This window comes from Xiphophorus hellerii, chromosome 12 (genome assembly GCF_003331165.1).
Source record: "Xiphophorus hellerii strain 12219 chromosome 12, Xiphophorus_hellerii-4.1, whole genome shotgun sequence".
NCBI lineage: Eukaryota > Metazoa > Chordata > Actinopteri > Cyprinodontiformes > Poeciliidae > Xiphophorus > Xiphophorus hellerii.
The window spans coordinates 6,400,044-6,420,401 of NC_045683.1; the positions used below are offsets into that span (position 1 = coordinate 6,400,044).

At 36.0% G+C, this 20,358-nt stretch overlaps 1 protein-coding gene across 1 annotated transcript; it reads left to right on the plus strand.

Annotated features, from left to right (window-relative positions):
• Nucleotides 1-5,648: 5,648 nt before the first annotated feature.
• On the plus strand, nt 5,649-18,300 carry psat1 (phosphoserine aminotransferase 1). Its single transcript, XM_032579378.1, has 9 exons — nt 5,649-5,864; nt 7,351-7,411; nt 7,513-7,582; nt 7,958-8,163; nt 9,890-10,062; nt 10,190-10,359; nt 10,631-10,759; nt 11,511-11,648; nt 11,770-18,300. Exons 1-9 carry the CDS (start codon nt 5,808-5,810, stop codon nt 11,870-11,872), a joined length of 1,107 nt encoding a protein of 368 aa, XP_032435269.1. The 5' UTR covers nt 5,649-5,807; the 3' UTR covers nt 11,873-18,300.
• The last annotated feature ends 2,058 nt before the right edge of the window (nt 18,301-20,358 follow it).

A 20,358-nucleotide genomic window follows, 5' to 3' on the forward strand; every position in this document is an offset into this window, starting at 1 on the left:
GCAGATTTCAAATTCATATAATGCGCTGACAGATAAGGTTTCCTTCTAATGGCTCTTGGTAGATCCTATTTGGGTGTTTTCAGCTTTACAAGGCAACCAGCACAAAAAAATGATGTTCATTTTTGTGTGGCGGTGTAGTGGTGGTCTTTCCTTTTTTTCAGTCAAGATTGACAGAAAACCCTCAAAGATTCTTGAGAACTACTGATCAAAATACTTTCAAGATAAAAAATTTAACTTCTTTCAAAGAAATTAAAGGATTTGCCATTTCCTACAGATTGAAACACGCCTGATTTCCAGTTTATGGTCAAACTTGGTTTCTGTCTTATACTTCTCTTCTCAGGTGTCAGACCTATTGATTGCTTTGGCTGAGAGGAGACCGCTACTTTGTGACATCTCACAGACTGACACCAGAAACATCAGCAGCAGCCTGTCCATCCTGAACCAAACAGGGAGAAGCACTGCTCTACGATCCAGAGCCATTCTGCCTGAGAACATCATACAGCTATCCAACAATCAGTTTAAGAGGAAAAATTATCTGGTAGAAACCTTTCCAGATTCAATATCTAATCCCTTCACTGTCAAGGGATTTTCTCAGGAGGAGCAACTCGTAGCCTGTCCTTTTTGCGGTGGTATAAGACAATTGAAAGACGCTGCTTGAGCAAATGCAAAAAAAGATTAAAAAGCAATAAGAAAAACAGCTGCACATCATCAGTGTGAAACTTTGATTCAAGAACTCATTCAGTGAGAATAAGTTAGCCTCTCTTAAACTCCCCAGTGCTTATTGAAAGCTTGTTGAGCATCAGTAAACCCAGAAGATCTATACTGTACTGACTATTATTCTGCCATCTTAAGTAGACCAAAAAACGTAAGTCTTTAGGGTACTTGCATGAAGGACACACATTTGCCGCACATTTTGCCCCAATCATCTTTTTATTGCCAAAAGATGATTGGGGCAAAAAACAAACAAACAAACAAACTGACAAATTAATAACAAATCACATTCAATAGTGAAACATTGAATGTACTGTATATCCAGATCAGATTAGTCAAAGTAGTGAACAAAATTTACTTGAATACAGTAATATAATTAACCATCAGGGATGATGCAAGAGCAGAACATTAATTTCGAAACAATTATGTAAGTTTGTCTTTATCCTTTTTTTTTTTTTTTTTTTTTTACAAAAAAACATAAAGAGAAGCACAACAACTCCCCTGCAGTGATGTCAAAGTGAGTGGAAATCTGTATATCATAACAGCTGAAGGAGATTCATTACTGAACATCACCCACAGGAGTGGCGGTTTGCCAAAGACATCAGTCTCTACTGCTGAGATGAGACAGCAGTTCTTTGAGGCCTTTGAGTTATTCTGGTGTTTTGAAGAATCCAAGGTGCATAGCTTCCCTTACCATCTAAACAAATGTTATGACAGACAAAAGACAAACTGAGCTGCAAACCTGGGGAATATTTGCAGTATGACTAGATATTGCTGCAGTGCTGACAGAGAAAACATGAGCAAGAAATAAATGTTCCCACCAAGAAGGAACAACACTGAATTCAGTTTAATCTGACATGTTTTACTTCAATCCATCAGCCCCATACAAATCGGTAAAACACTAGATTTTTTTTAATGTCTTTTTGTGTTGAAACCTAAATCAAACAGACGTTAGATAATCTTTGGACATTCTTCCTCTGAAATTCCCTTTTACACAACGATGCCTGAAAAAGATCAGATTCTGGGTCATTTCACTTGAACTTCTCCAGTGGTTTATGTTTTTAGTGAATAGTTTCAGAAAACCCTTTGAACATCCCTTTCCTGCCATTGTTCTATGTTATATGAGGAGCGTCAGGATGGGGAACTAAACACTTTGTTAGTACTAAAATCACCCAATTCTAAATGAGTGCTTGCATGCAAAAATTGAACACTCATATTTAAATGTCCATGAATAAATATCATAAAAGTCTTTTGATGAGTGACAGACAATTTAAAAATTGTGGACATTCAGTTATTTTCAAATGATAAAATAATAGAATTGACCAAACTAGATATAATCTTTTCAAAACAACAAACTAAGACACTAGAACCACAAATTTCACATCTCACTTTTCAAAATATCAAACTTTTGACACCAATACCTACAGTTGGTAAAGTACTGTATGTCTGAACAGTTCATACTGCTTCTAGTGAGAAGACAAGATGTACTGTGCTGCAAATTGACTTGCACTCTAAAGGGGAAGGTAAACTCAGCAGGTAGAAAATAATACACTAGAACAATGTGGCTTGTAGGTGTGTATCTCTGCTGCATGTTTCAATTTCAGTCGTTCTTCTCTCAGTTATGTGATCAGAGACAGGATGAGAGGCCAAAAATTGTTCTAAGGTAAGTGTTGTGTAACTTCAAAATAATATTACTCAAGCCAAAGAAAATTATGATACTATTATAAGACCTTTTTAATTTACTCATGTAGCCATAACATAGTAAGTATAACTCATTGCTACCAACCATTGGTAATTACTTTTTGGATAATAGGGAGAGGTTGGTTTAAATAACTTTGAATAGCTTATTTTATCTTTTAAAACGTTTTTATATTTACTAAAGTTGTTTTTGTCTGATTTTGGAATTAGTTTATTTGAAAAAAAAAATTGACAACAAAGTAATAACAGAAACGATCTTTAAGCAGGCAAATATCTTCTTATGCACTGCAAAGTTAACTCTGGAGATGAGAACTTTCTTTGCGGTTGCAGGTTTCAACTCAAATGCTATCAGCGTCTTTGTCATGTTGCTGTTCAGAAAGAGTTAATTGCTTTATAGCCTCTCATGAGATTCACAAACTGGAGAAATCACTAATGTTTCTCATGTTTTTCTTGCATCGAGAAAGATCCAGCTAGTTTGAAGGTTGATGTTTGATTTGCAATTTCAAAAAAGTGAAACAACAATTTATATAGTTCCACCAAACTAATATTATAATATTACATGATTTTTTCCAAATAGAGCATAGAATGCTTTAACAACCGTAGGACTCTGTCTAAAGACAAGTGTGAGGGAGAATAAAACATTTTTACTACAGACAGGTGAGTAAAACATGAACTCACATGAACTCTGCTGATTCTAAGAGGGTTTTGGTATAGATGGGAAGCACCTGTATGAAAATTATCGTGTTGAAACGTCAAACTGCTGTGTTTACTTGTGTGTGTAATGTCATTGGAAGGTAGAGGCCTATTTCCTATATCAAGTATAAAAAGTTATGGTTTCCATAGTTCTAACACTTTGCGTCACTCAAGTCCAGCGGTTTAAACATGTGGTATTTGGTAACATAAGGATTTTAAAGCTTCTTCTTAAGGTTTCAGTTTCCACAGTAAGTTACATATTAAACTCTGAAAGGCTCCATGCCTGAATACCAAGATCTATAGCACTACAATGAGTAACTACTAAATACCAATGACAGTTGTAGTCAAATTTTAAACAGTCATCAAAAGCATCATTTTAAAACGTTTTGGCCTCTGAACTTATCTCTGATCATACAACTGAGAGAAGAACTATATAAACTGTTGTTTGACTTTTATGAAATCACAAATCAAAAGTCATCTGTCAATCGTCTTTTTCTCTTAAATGTATTTTTACTATTTGAATCACATAGAAAACAAATTTAACTGTTATTATAGTTACACAGCACTACCTAGTGTCACACAGTGGGCAATACACTACAGAAATCTGATGGTTTGTCTTTTACACTTTTCAGATTCAGCCATGTTCATGTAATCTCCCTTTAGAAATCCAGGTCAAATCAATAATAAAACATCTTGCACATAGTTTTCTCTTTTCATTTCAGCAGATCTGAGAGTGAGTCTCAGTTAGAAAACACCTTAAAGCCGTCTGTGTTCAAGTTTCCTAAATTGTAAAAAGGTTTATGTAAATGTAAATAATTCAAAGTGACACAACCTCCATTTTTGTACAATACAAATCAACATGTCTGAAAGATTACCATATCTTGTTTACTGCTCAAAGGTCCTCTCCAATAACAAATCATTGTCAGTCAATACATAATGGGAATTTTCCATGCTTCCCTTTTCAGCTTTACGCTGATGATATTGTGATATTTTCACATGAGGTATAAAACGAAAAAAAAAAAGCACTCAGCAAGCAGAAAATGTGCACTTCATTCCTTGAACATTGTATGACATGGACACCCTCATTTGGAATTTATTTTAATGTTTATATCAAGTACTTTTTCAAAATTTTAGACGGAAATTTATATCGTGGTTCAGCATCATTTAATCTGTAAGACTGTGAGAAGCCATATATTTAGAAGCCTAGAACCTTGAATTCTTATAACTGTTGTAATCCTGAGCATTGTCTATTATGTTTGAGTTAAGACAATTGAGAAAGTGTGATTGACTCAAAATATGGAAGTTTCTGAACCTGGACAAAGGGGCATAACTGAAGGACCTATGAATTCTGTCTCTACCAGAAAATCCTGAAGTAGAAAATCTGGTTCTCAGTTTGTAAAATTCACCTGCAGAGCACTTAGGACATGCAGCAGGACAACGAACGACAAAATGCAAGGAGTGGGTCGAAATTAACATTTTTAGCATGGCCTAGTCAAAACCTGTACATAATCCCATTCAGTTTTTGTGGTGTGACCTTAAGTAGACCATCCATGCATTGAAACACTCCGTTGTGACTGACTGCACAACTGCTTCATGGGAGTTATGGCAGATCCGTTTATGTGGATTAGAGGTCAGTTACTTTTTCACACAGAGTCAGGTTGCTTTGGATAGCATTTCCCCTTAACAAATAAAATAATTGTTTGAAAACTTTTTTTTGTATTTACTTTATCTTTAATATTAACATTAGTTTGATGATCTGAATCATTTAAGTGTAAAAAAAATATAGAAAGCTGCAAGGGAGAAAATACTTTTACATTGTACTGTACACTAAACAGTATTGCATGCAAGACTTCTGAATAATCTCTTCATAGCACAAACAAGAACTGAATGTATTATGAATAATGAAAAAAAATCTAAAAGCAGCTCTAGCTAGATTACACAGGTAATGAAGGGCTTTTATCAAAAGATGGAAAAGGGTCGTCCTTACATAACTTTTGTGTAATAACTTCTCTTTGGATAAGTGTTGCACGCCACTGATCACTATTTTGATACAATTTGTTAATTTCAAAGTGGTCCACTTTGCAGATGGTTTTTGCACAAGACTGGATTTTTGTCTCATAACTGATCGTTAAGATTATGTAAAAGATTATTACAAGAAGAACTCGTTTAACTTCACAACTGCGGCTTATCGTACACCCGCCACAAATTAAAGGTGTCACCTGATCTTCATTTGGCTCGGGAATGTTGAAAGTTCAGAGTGACTCAACAAAAACCGGCCAAGTATATAAATCAGAATTTGTTCAGATTTTATTTGATCAACTCTACTTTATTTTACTAACCGTACTTTAAATAGTTGTTTTTTTTTTCTTTTTGTTCTGTTTCTGGTTTTTTACTGTTCTTGCGCTTAACTTGCCAAACCTTCTGTGAAATTCAGTGCTAGCATGTACAAGATTAAGAAAATATATAATCATACGTTTAAAGCGGATGTGTCTTTGTAAAAACACTGCTACAAATACATCAGGTTTAAATTTCTTACGACTGCTGTAGGTAGCAGATGCAGTTGGGATCTTTACTAGATTCCCTTGAACGCCTCATTTTACACAAGCATCAAGCGGTGACAGTCTGGCGAAGCTCCGTAACTCGCAGCACCGCGAAGACCAACTGAAGCAACATCCCTCATCTGCACTAAGGAGCTTCTTTACATCATGGACGGGAAACAAATCATCAACTTTGGAGCTGGACCTGCCAAACTACCTCAGTCTGTAAGTTTGCAGCTGCTCGTTTTCTTTGCGTGCATGTGTCTCGAAAATCTGCCAAAAAATTCCAAGCTAGTTTGCATAGATTTCTGCCTTGTTCTAAAGATCTTTTTGACTATCTGTGTTGAAACATGTTTTTATTTTGCTGATGCACCCTTGCAAATGTTTTTTTTTTGTTTTTATGTTGCAGCGTTTAACCTCGTCTTTAAATCGCGTGTCTTAACTCAGGATGCTTCATTTTTCCATGTGAAATGGGTCATTTTTCCCCGTCTCGTTGAGCAGTTATGCGTGAAAACTGGTTGTTGGTTTTAGAGCCTAGCAGATGGTGGCAGCTCATCAGACTGAAAACTGCTTGCTGAGTTGCATCAGCCTTCATTCATTCATGTGGAAACCCGCTTTTTCTATTGCCTTTCACCTGCAGTTATAACATCCAACCTCTAGATGGCAGAAAAAACAGCTTGTTCAGAAGAAGAAATCACAGCACAGATTTACAACAACTGCAGTTTTCTGATTAGTTTAAAATATAAAAAACATTCACAGAGAGAGGTATATTGATCTAGACCTGTGAAGACAGATGAATTAATAGATAAAGTTAAAGAAATCTGAATGCTGGGCGTTTATCTTGATGATTAGATATACAGATAGACAAAGATCTACATGTAACTATTTGGAGGGATAGCTTTAAAGAGGTATATGGGGCTAGAGCTTGTAAGATAGATATACATTTATTTCTGCTAAATTAAACATTTGGTGAGTAGTGTTAAACAATGACTATCCAAATCATCAGGAAACAGGTGAGCACTGTTTCAAATCCAGTATTAAGGGAAATATGAGGTGTTGGAGTAGGTCTGTCATTTACCTTCATCAGGTTCAGATTTTCCCTCACTCATAAATTTGCAGGTGAACATTTTTTATTCATGTGCCATTAAAATCCTTTAAATATTCAATTAACGGAAAGCGGCAAGTAAAGTTTGCAATAAGCTCATTATTTTTAACACAAAATGTTGAATGATTGTAAAGTGTAGTGGCTATGATGATGTCAAAACTATAAATTCAAATTCCAATCCAATAACTAGAAAAATAACCAATACATTATATTTCCTTTAGCTAAAAGCAAACAAACAAACAAAAACCAACAACAATAAGAAACAAGAGTTAATTTTGTTCAGATTTATGTTGGATAATAAAATCAGTTTTAACATTTGCTTTTAGCTATATTCCTGTTGATTTTTGAAGCTAAGGGTATTTATTTTAGCCAAATGGAAATTATTTCCCACAGTAAAGATTAATTTTAACCCCATGGCAAACATGTTTCATTGAAATCAACCTATTCTGGTTGTTTTCTGACAAATACCAAACCTCCTGAGTACAGATTTACATTTAACTGTTTTTCCAGCTGTTCAAACGTTATTCTTGCAAAACATTTTTCAAATCTGTGAAACATTGATCAACATTAGTAATGAAGAGATGCTTTATCTGCGATGTGTTGCAGGTGCTGCTTCAAGCTCAGAAGGAGCTTCTTAGCTACGGTGGCCTTGGGATCAGTGTTCTTGGTGGGTAGGAAAACTGATTTGGGATCAGAATATGTCTGGAATCTGGTGTGAATATTATTGAGAAGAATATTTAACGTGCTGCGTTTTATTCCTTAAATCAGAGATGAGCCATCGATCAGCAGATTTCAACAAAATCATCAACAAGTCAGAGAGTCTGCTTCGAGAATTGTTGTAAGTGAAATTTTTAGTATTCCATCCATTGATCTGTCCATCTGTCCATCCATTCATCCATTTTTCAGTTTGTAAAACTTGCCTTTTGTTCAAATATCCATTAAGTTTGTACTGATTTATTTTTTTTCCTCCACAAAAAATGTTCAAACGCTGGATAGTTTAGTCTGAAAAACTGTGGAATGTTGACTTAAAAATTATGTTAGGACTCAATCTTAAATATATATGTAAAACAAATTATAATACTGTAATAGTAATAGTGATCATTTATAAAAAAATTTATTTTTTACATTTTGGTATATCATGAGCTGCTACTTGTTTGTGCGTAAACCTGACCTTGACTTGGGCGTCGTAACACAGTGACTTCTGTCTCCACAGAGATATCCCAAACAACTACAAGGTGTTGTTTCTGCAGGGCGGTGGCTCTGGACAGTTCAGTGGCGTTCCCCTCAACCTGATAGGTCTAAAAGAGGACAGGTGCGCCGACTACCTGGTGACCGGCACGTGGTCAGCTAAAGCTGCAAAAGAAGCAGAGAAATATGGCAAAGTCAACATCATCCACCCGAAACTGGACAGTTACACGAGTAGGTGTGCATGGCAATGTTTCATGATGTCGTCATCTGAGCACAGAAGTTGATTTTTTTTCAAAAGAAAAAGTAGTTTAAAAGAATATCTCCAGATCTTAGAAGTGGGTCATTGTGATTCAGGCTGCATCAGGAAAGAGCCTCAGAAGAATCTGGCAGCTTTTCCAGCATATTGCGTAATCATCAATAGACCCAACTACCAGTGAAAGACTCTGGAATGAAGCTGCTTGTTCAACATGGTTGTGTCTCTTTTGAGTTCTCACAGGGACTTTTTGTACAGTAGTACTTGGAAACCTTAAAAGTACTTTTGAATCATCATTATGTGAGCAGAATTAACCCTTTCATGCATAGTAGTCACTACAGTGGACAGCTATCTAAAAGCCATTTTCTTGTGCTTCCTGTGGATTTTTATGTTATAAATACACACAGACCACTGAAGTGGACACTAATGCATCATAAAATATACCATCAACTACCTGCCATCAGCTGCAAATGCAAGAAATTATTTTTGTTAAATACAATATGGCCGACAGACAAAAAAGCATGAGAACCGACCCGGTCCCTCCTTCTACTGTAGACGACTCTTGCAAGTAAAAAAAATATTATGACATCAGATAACCCCTAAGGAACAATACTACTGATGTATTTTTCAAATCACAACTTTGTATTTGGACAAAATTACAATTGATCATATAAAAAAAATAAATAAATACTTTTACAAAAAAATTTTCCTACCTTTTTTTATGCCTTAAGAAAAAATTTTTTAAAAATGGAAAAAAAAATTCTGACACAAAGGATCATAATTCATGCATGAAAGGGATATTAATTTCAACTGAATTAAATTAATATTTAATTAAATAAATATTTAATTAATTTAAAAAAAAAGGTATGAAGGGGCGCTTTACAAAGTTATGCCGAGTCCAATTCAGTCCAAATCGAGTTTTTCTAATTCATTCTGGTACAATCCAGTCATTTAATCAGATTTGCTTACACATAGTGTAATTTAACCTAATTTCTAACATGATACAGTCAGATTCAGTTGATCAGAATACAAAAAAGCAAGATGTATGAAAGGAAATAACTGAGAAACATTAAATAATACCCAAGACGTCATTTAAAAAAGTAATGAAGATGAATAAACAAAATTATTTTAATGAATTAAAATGTGTTGATTCTGCAAAGTTTTTAAAAGAACTGTGTGTATAATCTTTCGCATTGTGAAATTTATTTATTTTACAAATATAGCAATATAACAGGAGTCAGCCAGAGTTCTCCAAATAAAACATTGATGCTCAACTCAATAAGTTAAAAATCATGTGGAAATTCTAGAAAATAGTTTAAAAATGACTTGTGGGCACTTTATGGATTAATATAACATTTTAACAAAGTTGATATAGAAACTGAAAGAAAAGCCAAGTGTCTGGAATAAGAATAGTTACATATTTGTACAACACAGTGGTCAAAGTTTCATAAGATGGAAAAAGATTAGCTGAGCAAAATTTCATATTTGATAAATTTTATTGAAGTAAATCATATATACACCTGGAGTTTGAGATATTCACATTTCCTTTTTGGACCATTTTTGCTTTAGTTTATTTTTATTTATTAAATATTATATTTCACTTTTGACACATTTATTTATGCTATTAGTATTTAAAGAATTAAGCCTCTACTTTGAATAATTATTAATTTAGCTTTCATTTTGTTTTCTTTGTGCTTCTTCCAGAAATTCCCGACCCCAGCAGCTGGACCCTGAACCCGTCCGCATCGTACGTGTACTACTGCTGCAACGAGACGGTCCACGGTGTGGAGTACAACTTCACGCCTGAAACCAACGGCGTGGTCCTTGTCAGCGACATGTCCTCCAACTTCCTGTCACGGCCCGTAGATGTATCAAAGGTGACAGCAAAATAAATTTTACTTGTTTCTCCCTTTCCGCACTCGCCTCTTAGACATTGATGAAAACATTTCTCATGTTTCAAATGGTTGTGATCTAACACACCTTCCTCATACTGGCAATGTGTAGTTTGGGCTCATTTTTGCCGGCGCCCAGAAGAACGTGGGTTGCGCCGGCGTTACAGTGGTCATCGTGCGAGAAGACCTGCTAGGCCACGCCCTGAAGGAGTGCCCCATTGTGCTGGACTACAAGGTGCAGGCTGAAATGAACTCCCTCTACAACACTCCTCCATGTTTTAGGTACATACTTTTCTGTTTACGGCATGAGGACGTATCATTCACACAGATTAGCTCACAAGTTTAGCTGAAGCTAACTTAAAACAAAAGAGAGCTAACCAAAATGTTTTTGCTGCACAGTCAGAAACCTTTATTGAGAACAATGCAGATGGAGTGAGAGAGAGATTTACGTTCACTCTTTTTGTCTTAAGATGTTTAGCATTTTGTCAATAAACGGAAGAGCAAGAGTAGATTGTTTTTTTTATTTGTTTCAAATCCTGTTTATTGGCTTCAGCATCTACATCATGGGTCTGGTTCTGGAGTGGATCAAGAATAACGGAGGTAGCGCTGCCATGGAAACACTCAACAAGCAGAAGTCCTCCATGATTTATGACATCATCAACTCTTCAAATGGTTTTTATGTGTGAGTACTAAAGCTTCAGAAAAGTAACTTAAAATACTACGTGTTGCGAAAAACCCCGGAAGAGACGAGGCTAATGCTTTCAGAGTGAACTTGTTAAATTGTTGTAAAATTTAGCACAGAAGTTTCACTTCACTGGTCTCAGACACAACCCATTACTCTGCAATAACTCTGCTGACAGGTTTCGAAGTACTTTTCTTTTGGTTCCATGTGATTTAAGAGAGAAAACGCAACCACATGCTCCCAGGTTTTTGCACAGTTTGCACAAGTGGAGATGTTTGGTCATAATGTACTGCGCTATTTTGGGAGAAAACCAAAAATAGCAAATCAGCACAAACACTTCACCAGTAGTGATGGTATGGGCCTTTGTTGGAGACACAGAATTGGATCACTTTACACTCATTGAGTAGACTGAAAAGTGTTCATGAGTCAAAAGTCAGGTCATCTCTCCAACTTAAACTTGACCCAAATCTGTCAAAGACCAGGATGTTTTATGTCCAGATGACAAAAACCCTAGATTTGAAAGAGGGTAAAGTTTCCTTTTACCATCTTTGGAAATACTACATCTAAATAAGTTGACCAATTTTATTTTTTAACTTTCGGTTATCGATCAATCTAAATTGCCTTCAGAGTAATAACTCATACTTCCAATTTAGTTATTCACATAACCAAAATAGTTGACCCTTGAATAATACTAACAGTTCTGTAATAAAGAATAAAGCCTCACTATTTGTGTGGTCATCCACTGGGTCAGATGTCCTGTGGACGCTGCGTGTCGGAGCCGCATGAACGTGCCTTTTCGTGTTGGGAAGAAAGAAGGAGATGAGTCTTTGGAGAAGTTGTTTCTGGAGGGTGCAGCCAAGCGTGGAATGATTTCACTGAAAGGACACAGGTCTGTTGCGCAACCACGCACCTCGTATTGTTCCACGTTTACATTCTACCATCCTGCTCTAACTGAAAGACTAAGGGACTTTTTTGTAGACATGAACAGGAGTGTTTGTCTCCCCCTGCAGGTCAGTGGGAGGAATGCGTGCGTCCTTGTACAACGCTGTAACTCTGGAGGACACTGCAGCCCTTGCAGACTTCATGAGAAGTTTCCTCAAAGAGCACCAGTAAACCAACAGCACTTAAAAGCACAAGTTGTCACTTTGTTTTGGAAGATTTTCAAAGTAAATGTTGAAATTTAATGTATTGAAAACGGTTATTAATTATTCTCAATGGACTAAGCCCACTAATTCCAAATTAGTCTTATTTACGTATGTTTTATGTAGCAGTTTGCTTTATTTTTGTTGACTAATACTGTTTTAGTTCCTGGTACTTACATGTCAATAAATGTACTTTGGAAATTCTCTTCATTTCATGGCTTTAAGACTAAATTAATTGTCTTTGCTGACTTTCTAATTATAATTGCTCCAAAATCCTTAAGGCTGCATTAAGTAGCATTGATAAAAATGTTTTTGCATATTTATTGAAATATAATAAAGACAATGGAAAACAAAATCAAGCATGCACAAAAACCTAGGTATTCTCATTGGATCATACCTAACTAACTCAGTCTCTGCTATCTTAAAACATTGCTAGCATAAAAGGTTCCTTATCAATACACCCAAAAATGTTAAATGGCCTGTACTTGTACAGCGTTTTATTTAGTCCAGAGAACTCCAAAGAGTTTTGCACTACATTCATTTACCCATTCGCGCACGCATTCATACGCTCATAACAAAACAACTGGTGCATGATTTCATTTTTAGTGTGTTTGATTATTGTAGAGGTATCTGAGGGTTAACCAGACAACTGCAGTTTATCCAAAATGCTGCTCCGGGTGTTCTGATAAACACCAGGAAACAGCAGGACCATTTTACAGCATGGATTAATCATTGTACTGGTTTCCACCCACCCAGCATTTACATACATTACCCTTATAGGTAGGAAATGGACTTAAAGGAAGGCCCTAGATGTTATTTACCACTGGTTAGAACAACTTACCCACAAAGGTCAAATGTTGTTTTAGTCAGTTCATTTCTATCATGTCTTAGGTTTTTAGTTAAATTTACATTTAATGTTTCTCTTGATATACTTCTTATTTTTACTCAGGTTTTTAAAAAAAATTATTGTGTTTTTGTGCATTCAACAATTTAAATCCTATCACCTGGCTACCAAGAAGATTAAACAGTTCTAACCCCATGGATTTTTGGTTGCTGACAGAGTGAAACCAGTTGTATTTGCACTAATCAACCGCTAGGTGGAAGTGTTAGTCCAGAAACACTTTTTCTAAACTGCAGACGAGATGAGAAACTGCCATTTAATTTAATTAGTCTTTTGTATCCTATAATGTCGTATATAAAAAACATTACCTATGAAAGCATATCCAACAAGGTATTTGTATAAATAGCCATTTATATGTTCAGGTGATTCATTAGAAAAATATTACCTGGAATATTGATAAAGGTAGATTTTAATGAAAATTATATGTAGAATTTGTTTATTTCATGGCAACATGCAGCGAAAAAATGACAAATTATCAGACTGAAGAGGAGTTTATCTCACAACCACTGGCAAAAAAATTTCCTCATCAGGAGGGAGAAACTATAACCTTCACTGGAAATATGCTCCCTGCTTTACAATGTTTTATAAAAAAAAAATAAAAAAATTAAAAGCTTTCTCTCAATCTATTGGTACACAAATACACCCACTTTCCATACACAGAAGCATGCTGTTAACAGAGGTTTCTGTGGCGATACCAGGAGATGTGCATTTTCAGAAGCAAACATAGTTCCTCAGTCAATTACAGCTTTTCTGCTGGTGCAAATTGATGTATGGCAGTAAAATGTGTTGGATTTGTTATTTTTACTAAAAGGCTCTTATACTAGGAAGAACTGTATAAAATAACATAACACAGCACAAAAGATTGAGATTGTAATCCACGATGAAGCACAAAAAAGAAGGCAGATTGTCTCCTCTCTGATTCCAGTCGGTGACCTGAGGAGATGTAAGAAAAAAAAAAGTTTCCATTTTCTTACTTTCATTATAAGATGTAATAAAACACAAGGTAAAGTTGATCCAGCAGTTATTATTTTATATAACATCCCAGATGATGCTTTCCAAAAAGTAATTTTGGCTGTTAGCAAATATCAATACCAAAAGCAGGGGAGAAAAGGCTGGCTGCTGCTGTTGACTGTGGATCATGAGGGAGAGAGATGTTGGTCCTGCTGTGTGAAGCTTTGTGTGCTGAACGGCTGACATGTTCCACTGCAGGCACATATCGCTTAATGCCTGAAATCTTTGCGTTAAAAAACATCCTGCATCCTAGTTTTCTGAAATATTCTGAAGCTTATGTCACGGTTATCCTAAATTGTATGCTGAAATGTGTTTGTGAGTCTCATTCTTTCATTTTGCTCGTTTTGGTCATCGGGGAACTTACGAATGCCTTGTCTGCTGATTTGCTGGCAGATTTCTGTAGGTTTTAAGGCTGTTGGCATACTGAGTATGTCATCTAAAAAGATTTCCTTTTTCTAAGACAGCCTTTAATTCAAAGTGGCTTTGCCCCAAAATGAAAAAAAATAAAATAAAATAATTCTTTGAATATTAAAGGAAAGACTAAAGGCTGAACAGTTTTGGCTTATTGGTGTTCTGCAGTTATAAAATAATGAACCTTTCTTTTAAAATAAAACTATGGTTTTTATGCTGTTACTCCCCCTAATAATCACAGAAAGCTTATTAAAAAGATAAAACGTACAATGAACACTCAATTAAAACACAAAAAAATTTATTAAAATGAAACAATTGTAGTGTGAGTGCACAAGAGAAAATTCATAGAATTTCCAGATGTAATTTGATGAAAAAAGAAGTTTTCTGCAAAGACGTACCAGTCGTACCAACCACCTGTAATCGTAAAAAATATAAACTCTCATTGAAGGCTTGTTTGCTTTTGTAGTTCCTGGAAACATAGATATTTAATACAAGTTTGAACAATACTAAAAATCATGCACAAAAAATTAAAAAGATGTGGAAAAGACCTTGTACTGAAGTAAAAAAAGTATTTTCTGATAAAGAATTAATTAAGACTCACCCACTTTTAATCCTACTTGAAATGGAAAGAATCACAAATCAGCATTCCACATCACATGTCTATGAAAGGAGTATTATTAGATGTTTCGAAATACAAGTGAAGCAAACTGTCAACATGCCCAGGTGTTGCCTTTAAATCAACTTCACCCTAAAAGTGGATTGCAAGATGCTAAACGTGAAAGTCTCCTATGCTGTCCTCACATGACCTATATCAGGTGACTCTGCAATCAGAAACAAACTGTACAAGTTTAATTTTTAACAGGAAACATTTGCAAAGAGGAAACCCGCCTGAAGGTCAGACTGAAGTTTGTGAGAATGCTGCTGGAATAATGTTCTTTGGATAAATTAGTCTGAAAACTGAATTATTTGGACACCAGAACAGCAGGACCTGGCCAAAATAATGGAATGTGTTCTATTAATTATACAGAGCATCAGAGGAAAGAAAATGTGACACATTGGTTCTAAAAAAAGAAAAAAGAAACCAAAGCTGGACCCTGCAACATGATAATGATTGAAAACATACCAATAAATCCACCGAGGGCTGGCTGAGAATTCACAAATGGAAATTGATGGGCCAAGTCCAAGCCGTCCTCTCCATCGCTCTAAAATGCTCTGGAGTGACTTAAAACAGGATGTTTAAACAAGAACCCCCCCAAATATCTCGCAGCAAAAGTGAGGTGACATTTCAGCACTTACTATTAAGATTGCAGTTTCCTAACATTTCACATAAAATGCATTTTATGTGAAATCTGTTGCTTAGGGAGTAAAATAATGTTAACACTTTTGCTTTAAGTGCAATTAAGTCAGTTTCTTCTCCGGAGGTGAATAAAAGCATCAATATTTGAACATTTAATAATAGCTGAATAAGGAGTGTCCTATTTTTTCACAACATCACAGACAGAGTAAAAATTTGAGCTGCTTGAAGTAAAGTGATCAATAGCAATCAAACAGCAATTAAAACGGTTATATCTACAAACGCAGAAGAAACCATGCTTCTTTGGGCTGTCATTTGCAGGAAAAATATCTGTTTATGACTCAAAAAGTCCTTCGTAAAGGTAATTTCACTAGCTCCTTAACATTTGCATATCATGCAATATACTTTCCAATCCTTCAAAGCAACTATGTGTTATTATGTCTATGTCACCAGCTCTTCATATTCTAATGTCAGCCTTTTCTATTCTGCCAGGAAACCTAACTAAAAAAAACAGAAGAAAAATCCCAGAAATGTTGTTCACGATGCTGTTGCAGATCCACCTCAAAGCAAGAAAAAAAGAAGATGAAAGATAAGAAGGAGCAGAGAGGCTTTGAAATGCGAGCGGGAGTTAAAGCAGAGATGGGAGGTTGTGACAGGATTGTGTGGTGATTCTCGGCCCGTCAAGCCCATTAATGTCGAGGTAATGCCACCGGCGAGCAGCAGTAAGACTGTGATAATGAAAAACACCGGGGAAGACAATATCAAATGGCTCCTCTACATCCTGCAGTGGAGATTAGTCTACTCCAAAGCAGGGTGGCAGAGGCACAGGAGGCAGAGGCAGGCTTTAGTGCTGCTGATTGAGTCTCATGTCAAGAGCTCCATGCATGCAGCACGAAAAGTTACCGTGACTGACATTCTTTATGCAACCAGGGACCCACACAGATTCAGCTCACGCTGCCTTGGAAGCTGTTCTCTATAGATACAGTATTCTGCAGCTTTTAAAAGGAACATCATAGATTTCTGAATATACCCTTGGTCCTGATGTTTTTCTGTTCTGTTCAACTGTTCAGAAGATGTCACAGCTTTCCATTAGATATGGTTGCTAGTTTATGAATGTGCAGCACTTCTTTTTAATTTGAAATGACTGTCTTTCTGTCCTTCAACTTACATAAATGTTTTTTTCACTGATAGGATTAATCTTTGACATAGTCAGTTATTTTTAATGGTGCAATTTCTTATGTGTGAAGACAGATAACAGACATGATTTATGCTGAACATGAAAGCAAAATTCACTCTTCTATATTCAATATTAACCAGTTTTGATATTTTCTATTCTGAAAACATTTCTCAGAATAGAAATACATTGTTGTATGTCTTATTAACAAAGTGATATACAACATTATCCATTTGTACCCCTTTCCTTTTGAACCAATCAAGAAAAACTTGTGGTGAGACTGAAAAATGTTAATAAATGTAAAATTTAAATCAGGTGCTATAGAGTTTAACACAATAAAAGCAAAACTGGCAATGCCAGATGCAAAGCAAGCCAAGACAACAGTGCAAATATTGTCTTGACCTAAAGCCAACATTTCAAAGGACTAACCCTAAGCCAAGATGGCTGACATACTCAGATAATCAGTTGTTACTTTGAAAGAAGATATTAGTGCTTCATAGAACCGTAATACTGTGTAATTCTATAAATGTCGGGAATGTTTGCAGGCCAACAAACAAGCAATTTTGACAAAAACCCATTAAAAGGTTTTCATTCATTGTAGACAACGGTAACAGGCTATAACGTGTTTAATCCCGTAAGACCTTTGACCTTTTTACGTGAAAATGCCAACACAGTAAAGTGTAATGATTTGACAATTAACTCCATATGGAAACTTTTAAGAAACACAATATGAATCAAGTTGGTCATGTCATTTTCTGCTTGTGCATTCAGTCACACTTTTCACAATGTACACAGCATAACAAAACAATGGTGGACCTTTGTGATCCGTCTGTGCTGCTACAACTCTTCAGATTGTTTAGTGTGTTAAAGCAAAATCTGCTCATTGTGAAACATTTATGCCTTTAGTAAAGACACATTGCATGCACCAGGTTATGTTTGTACCTTTGTGCAAGTGACGGGTTACAAAAACACATCCCTGGATCAAAAGGTTCAAAAGTTTCACTACCCTCTCTACAGGTGTGCCACATGCTTAGAATGATGGAAATTTTTTTTTTGGAAGTGCCTTGATTAGGACCTTGAAGACATTACAACAGGCTAAAAGATATTAAAACGTTCTTCCTGTGCTGTATAGAATGTAACCAGTAAATTATTTTCTACAGTTAAAATTACAGGGTGAAAGGATTAATAGAAGTTTTCAAATCTGATGATCCAATGATATCTTTACGACATTAAGAAGATTAAGAACCTTGCATTTTTTCTTAAGATGCCAAAAAAGTAATTTTATGCTAACATATTAAAAGGCTGAATATTGTTCTTGTCAGGTAATATAACAGTAACTAAACCTTGAAACTGGAAAGATGTTTAACCTCTTCTTCAATCTCTAAGGTCAAATTTGCTTTTCAATATAACTTTGCAAAGAAAAGTATTTTCCTCTTGACCATGTGAGTCATTGTGTTTGGTTTAATTGGTTTCTTGATTTTTTCATCTTAGTTATATCACCAGACTTGTGCTTGAGTGTGATATTTACCCACTTGTTTTTTTTGTTTTAGCTGCTGAATTTATTATCACTGTCAGTTTTCTCATTAAACCATGTTACTGTCAGAGTTGGATAGTCTCTTCCTAGCCTCTTTTATTATTCTGTGCCCTCAGAAACCGGAGTGTCCTTTGTGCAAGAGTTCATTTAAAGGCCACTCAGCGATGAGAAGAAAAATACAGAAAAATGAAAAAAGAGCTTGAATCAGAAGAACAGTTTTTTTTCTTTGCATTTTTACATTTGGTCTTCCATCATATTCTGTTTTCTAGTTTGCACTTCCCACATCCTTCTTTTCCCATTTAACTTCGTTTGCTTTCGGTCATTCTTCAGCCTGTTCCTCTTGTCCAATTATAGTCTCATTTCTCTTCACTATCTTCTCAGTTTCTTGTATCCTCATCATGTCTCTTCTTCCCTGTAACACCTTTTAATAAATTTCTCTCCCAGATGAATCTCCTTCCCATCTCCTCCTTTGTGTATATGTGTGTGCGTGTGTGTGTCTTTATTCATCGTAAACTCAATGCTCCATGAGGCTAATCTTGTTAGCACCCAATGCACCATGTTCCGCTAGCTCCTCTTAATTGCTGTTGTGTTATTAATGAGTGGGGAGCGGGGAAATCGCTCTTAATTAGCTTGTCTCGTTCAGCAGGCATCTCCAGTGAAGCAGCGGCGACGGTGCTCCGGCACAAACACGCTGGAGATAATTAAAGCACTCCTCTTGTTGGAGTATTTATCTAAACCAAAGAGCAACAAGCCGTTCCTGCAATTAGCCTTGTCATTCATTAGCAGCAAAGTGTCATTCATTTAGGTGTCAGAGTACATTGTCATTTTGCCATTTAGTCACTCAGAACCACTTGTGCTTTGATTCATATGAGGGTGTTATGGCATGGCCTCACTGCGCATTTGGCTGAATCACTGACAGGACAAGGTGATTAATTTGTTTTAAAAAGTTAAAGAAATTACATGCTGCAGGGATGTTCACTATGCACTCTGGATCCAGCAGTGCAAATTTACTCGGCACACTACAGTGATAGCAAAGCAAAATGAAGATGAGAACATATTGAGAAAGGTATCTAATCTTTTAGAGATGTTTTTCGTTTTAGCCTTTTGGTTAAGCTTCCATTCTCTTAATGATCAAACAAATGTTATAACTTTACAAAAATCTGTCTGTAGAAAGTGGTTTTCTAATTCTGATTTAACTTACTAAGCAAAAAGGTCATCCAAACCAAACAGATCTTAAGTCAAAAAAGTAATTGCTGGTAGCAACGACTACAAGCAAATGTTTGCAATACCTGCTGCCAGTCTTTTGTATTACAGTGGAGAAATGTTGGGCCATTCCTCTCTGCAGAATTTAACGGCCTATTAAAGTTCACCCCATCGTATTAACCACAATTAAGTCCAGACTTGAAATATTTTGGGACTGGGCAATGGTGTGTTGCTTTTTTCTTTGTTTTTAGTCTACTTCATGTTGTGTTTACGTTTTGTTTGATTGATTTCTTGATTCTGCTGGTCACACAGTAAATAGACCAGTGAAATTGAACCTTAACATGATGGGAGGTTTGGGGTGGTAGTTTATTTCTACTTTCTTTTTCTTATTTTATCAATAAATCACCACTGAAGAGATTTAAAAAAATACTACAATAATCTAACTAAAGAAAGGAGTCAACAAGAAATGTATAGGCTGTCTATGCTGCTTTGAACACTCAGCCCAAAATGGTCTACTGATCACAAAGCAAAGATAGGTCAGTCTTCACAAAACTTTAATCTGACCCTGGAGCACATTCTAAAATTTGCACCCAATTTTTTTTTTTACCCCTCCAGGGGGTCTTTTGTGGGCTCTAGTGTCCCTTATATGACAGTAGGCTGACAGGAAACGGGGAAGGAGAGGGGGGAAGACATGCGGCAAATATCGTCGGGTTCGGGAGTCGAACCCGCGATGGCCGCGTCGAGGACTCAAGGCCTCCAAATATGGGTCGTGCTAACCACTACGCCACCACGGCACGCCCCCAATTTTACAACATGCATATTACAAAATGTGCGGTGTATTTTAGACCGTGCAGATTCTTTATAGATGCAGAAAGAGATGATATTTCACAATGTTTGATTCACATTTGGACCTGTGCAAAACATGTTTT

Coding starts and splice junctions, on each gene's coding strand:
- psat1 (XM_032579378.1), top strand. CDS start 5,808: ATGGACGGGAAACAAATCATCAACTTTGGAGCTGGACCTGCCAAACTA. Junction 10,360..10,630: donor AACACTCCTCCATGTTTTAG/GTACATACTTTT, acceptor TATTGGCTTCAG/CATCTACATCATGGGTCTGG. Junction 10,760..11,510: donor TCTTCAAATGGTTTTTATGT/GTGAGTACTAAA, acceptor CCACTGGGTCAG/ATGTCCTGTGGACGCTGCGT.